The 9014-nt window shown below is 41.2% G+C and overlaps 1 protein-coding gene across 2 annotated transcripts; it reads right to left on the reverse strand.

Annotated features, from left to right (window-relative positions):
• Window positions 1-2639: 2639 nt before the first annotated feature.
• On the reverse strand, window positions 2640-5950 carry LOC310773777 (protein yippee-like 5). Of its 2 annotated transcripts, none has more exons than XM_083633727.1 (3): window positions 5806-5950; window positions 5196-5363; window positions 2640-5062 (listed from the first exon to the last, which is right to left on the reverse strand). In XM_083633727.1, exons 2-3 carry the CDS (start codon window positions 5334-5336, stop codon window positions 4838-4840), a joined length of 366 nt encoding a protein of 121 aa, XP_083489853.1. In that variant the 5' UTR covers window positions 5337-5363; window positions 5806-5950; the 3' UTR covers window positions 2640-4837. The 2 variants fall into 2 exon arrangements, with proteins under 2 accessions (XP_083489853.1, XP_083489854.1); XM_083633728.1 differs by having other exon boundaries at window positions 5196-5407.
• Between the last annotated feature and the right edge of the window lie 3064 nt (window positions 5951-9014).

A 9014-nucleotide genomic window follows, 5' to 3' on the forward strand; every position in this document is an offset into this window, starting at 1 on the left:
ATTTTCTATCTCCTGCTGATGGAATGATGTCATTCCTTTGTGTGTGTGCGAGTGGTGGAAAGGGGGAGATTTATTTCTATCTTCTATATCTGGTCTTATTTTACATCACAGAAAAACAATGAGGGGAGAGGGGGTGTGATGCTGACATCTTGTGGAATTAAAGAAGGACAGCGAGGATAAACAATGATGGTTCATGAGGGGCTTTAAAAATAGCTACCCAGGGACTATGAATCATTGGCCAGTAATGGTGCAATTATGCTGCCAGTTCTTTCTTGATTCTTCTTTTTTCCTTCTCCCAAACATGCATCCAAATAGAGGTTAAAATTTGGCCTGACAGCTTTGACAGTGGGTGGAAGGAAGATGGATGATGCATACAGACTCCATCATCCAGGACTTCTGTTCTTCCTCCGAGTAATAGAGTGGTTGGAGGAAGTGATGCAATCTCTCAGGGACTCATGGGAGACCAAGGTTAGCGCCCTCAGGAAACCTCAATGCCTCTGGTCCTCCCCAAGAGCCATGTGCGAGTTTCTGGAGGGCTCGTGTAAATGAGCTGTCACTACAAACACACACACCAGCACAGACTTTGTCACATCTAGATTTGTGCCATATCTATCCTACTGCACCAGACTAATAGGATGAACAAGGGGGCAGTGCAATTAACCCTATCGGGCCAGATGGCACTATGGCTCAATGCTGAGGTGATGCAGGGACAAAGTCAAAGACCCTATGAATTAAAAACGCAGGATTGTGTGATCTCTGGAGATGGAGCTTCATTTAGCCCCGTTATATCTGGTCATGTAATTTATATGCCACTAGATACTGGCATAAGAATAAATCACCTTCCCCTGAAGGAAAACAAGCAAGAGTAATGGACATATAAATAGAAATGGATTTAAGTTTGTTTTGCTCAACAACCTTAATTATGGGCTGTCATGGGCACCTCCAGGACTGCAGCAACGCAGACCTGTTGTTGATTCCACCACTGTGACACACACACACACGCACGCGCGCACACACACACACACACACACTGTCTGACACACCAACAAAGAAGCCTTCCAACAGGATCAGAGCTATAAATAACTCTATGCTGGCACACTGCAATATCAGTGGGTGGATTAGGACTGTGTCATCAGTCACTGCCTATTATTACACCAAATGCACATGCTATCAAACCTCTTCATAATGGGCAATTTGCAGGTAATACTGAAGAGGTTGGAATAAAATGGTAATTGTAGCTTATGTGTAATCACTTTTTCTCCTGTCACAGCTACTTGGCTTTTCTCTTAACTGCAGCCGATTAAGTTGAGTTCATCCCTTCCCTCAGCTGCTGAGAATAACATCCCTGACATGGATCCGCAGACTGCAGTGAAGCCCTGCAGACCATGTCAAGCAGTCTAACGAGGCTCAGCAGCATCATGCTTCCCAGGGAAAACGTCCTCAGAGCTCGTCCTCATTTCATACGTATTCTGTCGCCACCTAGAGGACCAAGGCTTTGACTACAGGGCTAATAATCAACATTTTCTTATCAAGCAGGCAGTGATTCTGCTTCATCAGCTTCCATGTCAATATTCAAACACAGAGTTTATGAATCCACTTGCGCTCAGATCTGATGTGCAGACCAAACAGAGTTTATGAATCCACTTGCACTCAGAACTGATGTGCAGACCAAAAGTGGGGAACTAAATGAAATTAATAGTGTGATCTGCTCTCAAATTGTGCAAGATGCATAGCATACTTCTTCTTTTTGACGTTTAATTATTTCTGGAGAGAGGAAGACAGACATGTTGGCACTAGTACATGACACTGATTATAGCCTGATGTCAAAATTAAACGACTGTCCTCTGCTCAGCCTGGAGGAGTGAAACTTAGCACTTGGCCCTGACTAGAGTTGAAACACTATTAGCAATGAACAAAACAGACAAATCCATCGAACATATACCCACTATCATGCTCTAGTCCCTAGTTCCTCATTGCGCGGCTCGCGAGATGCTGGCGGCTCTCGAAGCTTTAGTTGGCGGCTCTAAGAAATTGCAAAAAAATTTTTTTTTTTTTTTTTTCAGATTTTTTCCCCCCCTGCTCTCCCCAAAATTTCAATAAACCTTTATGGCATATTATTACAATACAACAATACTGGTGTTGACAGTAATAGAAGGTGCCAAATCACTGAAAACAATAAGCATTTTGCTTTTAGGAGTATTGTGCCAGCGTGCAGCGCTGTTCCAAAACGTGTCAATGTGTGTCGTTGCCTGGGAAACGCACATCCCATAATACAACTGTTCACATCGCATCCCATAATAGTATGATGATACTTGGGATGCCATTGCGAACATAGATGTGAACAGGTTAGCTAAAACTCTCGAAATCCCTCCAGGCCTGAAAGATTTTCTAGGGGAAACTGGTATATATACTGTATGTGTGTGTGTGTGTGTGTGGAAAACAATAAAACAAAAAAATGGTAGGCAGATGTGCTTGGTTGGGGTGGCTTTTGGTGTTTTGCGGTAAAAGTGGCTCTCCTATTGATCGAAGAAATAGTGAGGATCACTGCTCTAGTCTAATCTATAAAACATGTTCTAATCTACAAAAACACAAACAAGACTAAAGAGGCAACACAAACGACAAAAATATATATATACTCAGCAAGACTATCTTTATTCAGAAATCACAACAAAGGAAAAACACTTGCTTTTTTTGTTTTTAAACATTATCAAGAAAAATATATAGAATAAGATAAACAAATCACTCGATAAAATAATAATCCTACAAAAAGTAATGCAATAATAACAATTAGCCTATCAATAAAATTATAACATTGAACAATAAAATTATGATATTCTGTCATTTCCATCGACTGCACACCGACGGGTATTATGAGAAAATATTCAGTTTCCTAAAGAAGCCTTGTATCTCTAATTTAGCTTTTTTTGTGGAACTGACAACCTACACCGTCTTGCTTATTATAGAATATGTTTCATGACCTTGTAAAAGTAACCCAAACTATGAACAAGACTAGACTTTGGCCCGTTCTGGCCACACCCCAGGCATTCGCACTTCAAAATGTTAAACTTAATGTGTTAAACCCAATGAACGCCATGAATGACGCAAAGCCAACAGCCCAGCCAAAAAATACACACCAAAATGCCTGGGTGTCATGTGATAATCGACAGGTTTTTGCCTATGTTTGAAATTTGACGTGAATGAAATATTGGCAGGACAGGACAGTGAAAATATGGGACAGAGACTCTGACCTAGTCAGAAGAGGAGACAGCGTAATACTCCATTGATTGCAGCTGGCTAGCTTTGTGTTAGAAGAAACAGTCCATCTTAAGATGATGTGCCTTAAGCCAGTAGGCACACTGCCTACTAGGCAGCCAGAGAATGAGTAGGACTACATCTGCATTTGGCCTGAAACATATTCCTCCTTATAGACACACGGCTCATCGTGATAAGTCACCAAACTAAGTGACATGTTGCACCCCACACTGCACACGCACACAAGCATAGCATCTATGCAAACAGATGGAGAATTGAATAAAATTGTGGGATGTCCATGTTGTACAGGAGTCTCCTGACAGGAGATCACTTCCACACTAATCTAAATAAACACAGATCATAGTAAGCATATCTAAATAAATCCCCTACCATGTTCAAATGAGGGATGGGCATGAGTACTCGAGTACTCGTTCATACGTTACTATACGAGTAACCTTTCTACCATTTGAGTACTCTCACTTTAACAACGCAGGGGGAAATCCCCCATGCAAATGAGACATACACACGCTTCTCCATAATGCAGGCCTATGTGTTAACAGCCCCTACACACCAGATTGCCCCTGCTCTATCATTACCATAGTAATAGATATGCTTACAGGCCTACGATAGCTTAACATAGCCAAACTTTGGTTCTGCTTGTTTACCCTCGGACACGGCACACCCATATTATTATGCAAAAAAGGTTGCTATTATGAATTATGTTAATGAACGAGTACTTTAGATGAGAGATGAGAGTACTTGAATATTGAAATTACTTAAAATGCCCATCCCTAGTTCAAATACAATAATTAATGCTTGTCTGATTTGACTGGAATTTGTGTATTCCATACAGTAGCATGTGGAAGAGAATGTGGGTTTAAACAATATCACATATCCCATTATACATTACCAAGTAAGCAAGAAAATGGTAACTGATTTGGAAATAACAGCTATCATGGTCATAAAAAATCAATGCTCACCAATGACAAATGCTCACATTGGGACAAAGTTCACAATACAGAAGGACAAGCCCAACGAAAACCGCGTGTATTGGACAACATCACATGGGTTTATTCAAGCTAACGGTGTTCTGTAGAGTGGTTTAGTTGGTTTGCCGATGTCTACAAGCGTTCTATTTTAGCTCTAGCACCTCATATCGAAAGAAAGGGTGATCCAATGTTGTATGTGGTTGACCATGTCTGCTAGCCTACAGGTGAAAGGGTGTGTCGCGTATGCCTTGTGCAGCGGTGCTGAATGTTTTGTGTGAGCGTGCACGGACACTTTAGCAAGTGAAGTTAAAACTCCCTAATATCCCCAGCTGTTTTGGGAGTGCGGCGCGCTGTGACAGATACTTCGAGAGGTATTTTTGGGGAAGCCTATCCAGATCCAGCCAATCAATCTTCCAATCAGGAGAGGTCAAAGGCCAGATATTTGGTGTGGGTTTTTTTTTTTTGTAGAGTTGAAGTCAGAACTTCACTGACCACTAAGTCTGCAGATGGTAGTACGCAGCGTAGACACAAGGGGGCAACGGGAGGGAAAGGAGGACATGGGAGCGTGTTTTCCACAAGTTAATCCAAGGGTGGGCTCACGAGTTGTCCGAGGGGACGTGCTCTTCAAAGCCCTCGCTCTCCCTGACCAGCGCCCTCTCCAGGATGACGCGGCCCTCCTTGTATCGCTGACTGTCCTCTGTGGCAAACTCATAGATCCAGCCCAGCTTGCTGTTGCAGTTCTTGCAGCTGACGTCCCTCACCATGTGCCTGCCAGTAAGCATCACCCTGTCCTGCACCTCACTATACTGGAGGTTCACCACCTATTGGATTGAGACACAACATTTTTGAAGCAGGAAAAACTAGGTGTTGAATGTACCTGGTTTTGGAGGGTTTCATTACAATATGTTTTTTTTTGAGTAAATGTCACACATCTGCTTGGCTAATGCCATGTACCTTGTTGAAGAGAAAGGCTCTGCCAGTGGCTCCTGTGAAGCGCGTGGAGATGAGCTCAGACCGATTAGTAAGGATGGTGTCACAGTTGGCACAGGAGAAGAGGCGTGTTCCACCAATGTGGTCCAAGAAGATACGCCCCATCGTTCAATAAGCTTCTCTGGGAGTCAACTAAGAAATTAGAAATGCAAAGGACACCCCCAATTTATCTTGGCCTGGGGGCAGGGACAATATAACAGGCATTAACAGGGGCAGTGACAGTGTAGTAGCTAAGTTACAAGTTGAACATTCCTCTTATTCTTCTAACTGCAAAGTCTGTTTTGGCTTCTCATGTGAATTGCTGACAGTAGCTGGCAGCTGAGCTTTGAACAGAGTGATCAGCAATTTCAGTATAAAAAGCCAATATCATTCTATCCCGTCGTGGGAAGCTGGATACTTTGCCTAGTGTAACCCACTTGCTCGGTTTTGCTATGGTTCTGGACATTTTAGCGGAGTTATTCCGTAGTCAGCCAGACAGAACGAGCTAACGACATTTAGCCGTTCAGCTAACAGGGTTAAAGGTAGGAAGCAGGGAGACAACAACACTGCTTAGTAACAAATAACGGTTTCCTACCTTTTCGAATTTGGTTTTATGGAAACAAATGTTCCCACCAGCGATGATGTCACCGATAGAGTACGGTATGTATATTTTAGTTGCACAGCTGTTGTTTCACGGTGGTCGTCGTCGACGTTGTGGCTTTGTTGTTCTTTTTCAGCTGTTCGCCTGTTCCTGTCTGCGCTCGCGATGCTGTGCTCACAGCCAGTATCAACATCCGGTTATGACGTAGCTGCTGCATTGGTCCACTGACTGAGCTATGACCAGCAGCTTCAGCAGTCCAGACGGCGGCAGCAGAGAGAAGAAAACACACCGCGATTTACTGTGATGGGTGAAGAAACAAGATGTTTTACTACAGTGTTCTACACTTCAACATAACCACAGCCAATGAGCTGTATGATAAGCACCATTGGTAGGATGCGACATAAGGGGAATGCTGTGAATACGTAGGCTGTGGTGGCCTCATGAGGTTAGTAACCAAATGCAGCTAACGTTAGAAGGCCTATCCGATCTTTCTTTTTCTTTCTTTCTTTCTTTCTTTCTTTCTTTCTTTCTTTCTTTCTTTCTTTCTTTCTTTCTTTCTTTCTTTCTTTCTTTCTTTAAGAAAAACTAAGGTTATTCTGGCTGTAGGAGAAATTGCTTTGAACTTTGAACCCAACCTATCTTATCTTTCATCTCTGAAAGGTTATTGTGAACGTAGCCTGCCCTGAGTTCCCTCCCCTATCACCTTTGAATGATCCCCATTTATTCCATTTCCAATTCTTGTATCTTTTTCAATTAATTTTGAGCACAACAGAAGTAGGCCTACAGCATCCTATACAAATATCTGCTACCCAGAGGACAACAAAGCTCTTCCCACTGTGGTGCTTGGTCTAACTCTAACTAACTCTAATGTAGTAGCCTATTGGTTGGTCCTTATAGCTCCTTAAGAAAGCACGTTATTTCATTTTTCCATGATTCCAAGGGTCAGGCTATCTGCAAAGCCCATCTCAGGACAAGGTCATAAAGCTTCACAATCTAATCATAATCGTATCTCATCAAATCATCTTGAAAAGTTATTGCAGGTTCCTTGCTGCACATGAGCAGAACACAGGTACTGAGCCAGGGCAGTACTAGTATAGTGCAATTCTACATTACATTACTGCAGAATTCCATGTAATTGTTTTTTTTTTATTGCTGGTTGTTATATGGTGTGACAATTCTAATTATGGAACACTAGTAATAGACATCAGGAAATAGTTACATTTACCATCAGAGGTAGTACGTGTCTTATAAATGTGCATTTAGTAAAGGCCTAAACTCATATTATCATAGTGTTTAAAGGGAAAACTTTTTTGATTGATTGATTGAGTTCTTTGTTGATAATGAATACACAGTATATACAATATACATATATACATACACAGGCCCACCATTATCAAAAGGATAAAAACACAATAAAGCTAACAGCTTATTTCCATTGCGGTCCTCATGATGACTGTTATAAAATGTGTACTGTTGTGTGTATGTCTGGATGTGTGTAAGTGTATAACAGTGTGAGTGCCACAAGCACTTGTCAGAGTCTGAGGGTAACGCGTGGGTGTGCCTGCCACGCAGGGGGGAGAATGATATGGGAAAGTGGGGCACAGTGAATAACCACTAAAAATAAGCATAAAATAAAATAAAAGACAATTTGTGCTATTAAAAGTAAACCCATCAAATCCTAATAAAAACATACATTAAAATATAATCAAGTAAAATAAATAAAATAAAATAAGATCTAATAAAATACAGGGTCGAGTGAAACACCGGCTCAGTTACTGGCTGGCCGACAACAGGTCGCCCCCCACCTCAGACACCTTGGCTACCATCAAATCCAGCCTACATGTACCTATACTGGACAATATATTATAATATACTATAGCATTACATATCATTACCATACAATATTACATACTATATAATAATATAGATATAATATAATATATAATATAATAATATAATACCACAATATAACACAACACATTAAATCCAGGTTCTGTTTCTCCTGATCCAGTTCTTGACTTTACCTTTGAAGGAGGGATAGGGGCTGATTGTCTTAATCTCAGCTGAGAGACTGTTCCAGGCTACTGCCGCTGAATAAAGAAAAGAGTTTTGGCCGATGCATCTTTTACATTTTACTGGGACCAAATCTGTGGGGCTCCCTCTAGTGCTGTGCCCATGTACGTCACTGACCTTGGTGAAGTAATTTCTGAGATATTTTGGGACAGCATTGTTGACTATCCTGTGGACCATGCCGAGTTTGATTTGTGTTACTCTCTCCTCTACTCTTAGCCACTTGAGGCTGTCGAAGTGAGAGTAACTCTCACTGTTATTCACATGGACAGTTTAGTGAGTCAATATATGTCAACATGAACTCTCTAAAAGCTATAAATCCAAGAATGAAGACTTTAAACTCTCATGACAAATTCTGGAGCTGCAACACTGACAGTATGACAGGCAGGATATTTTATGGTCTCATAAAATTATTGTTTGAGGTTTTACTGTACACCCAAATGAGCTTTATGTTACACTGCAAACAGTTATGAACCAGGGCATGTATCCTTATCCCCTTATATCCTTATTACACTGGTAACTGTGTCCACGTTGTCAGTCTCCTCTTTATTGCTAATGGAGCAGATCCAAAACGTGTCACTGATGAAGTCACAGATTTGAGTTCCTTTCGGTCAAAGAGATGTTTGTGTGAAGTCACAACTTAATTATTTAAAATAAACTGAATAACATTTCACATAAGCCTATGCAGTAGAGAGACATCTGGATCAGGGAACTTCTTCTCATTAGAGATGCTTTTTTTAAATGTCCAATCAATTGTCCATAATGTTGATGTTATGTATTAGGAGGAACATGGGTACAGTCTGTCTCAACACTATCCAAATTAAGAAACAAAAAATGTATGTGACAATCGGGACATTAGACATCTATTGCTGGCTAGAGATCTAACTTGTTATCGTTCACATTTGTTTATTACGTTGTGGATTATGTATTATGTCTCCTTTATCCATAAAATGTACAATAAACAACATTAACTGACATTTCATAGAGTTGTAGTGACAGCCATAAAAATGAGTCCACCTCCCATCCACCATCCATGGATCCATAACGTACCACTGAGGTCTGTCGTAAGGCCTGAGAATGTTCTTGTGATCTCCAGGCAAAGATGCACAGACACATGTAGTTGATAGGGGGAC

This window comes from Poromitra crassiceps, assembly GCF_964638095.1.
Source record: "Poromitra crassiceps genome assembly, chromosome: 3".
Taxonomy (NCBI): Eukaryota; Metazoa; Chordata; class Actinopteri; order Beryciformes; family Melamphaidae; genus Poromitra; species Poromitra crassiceps.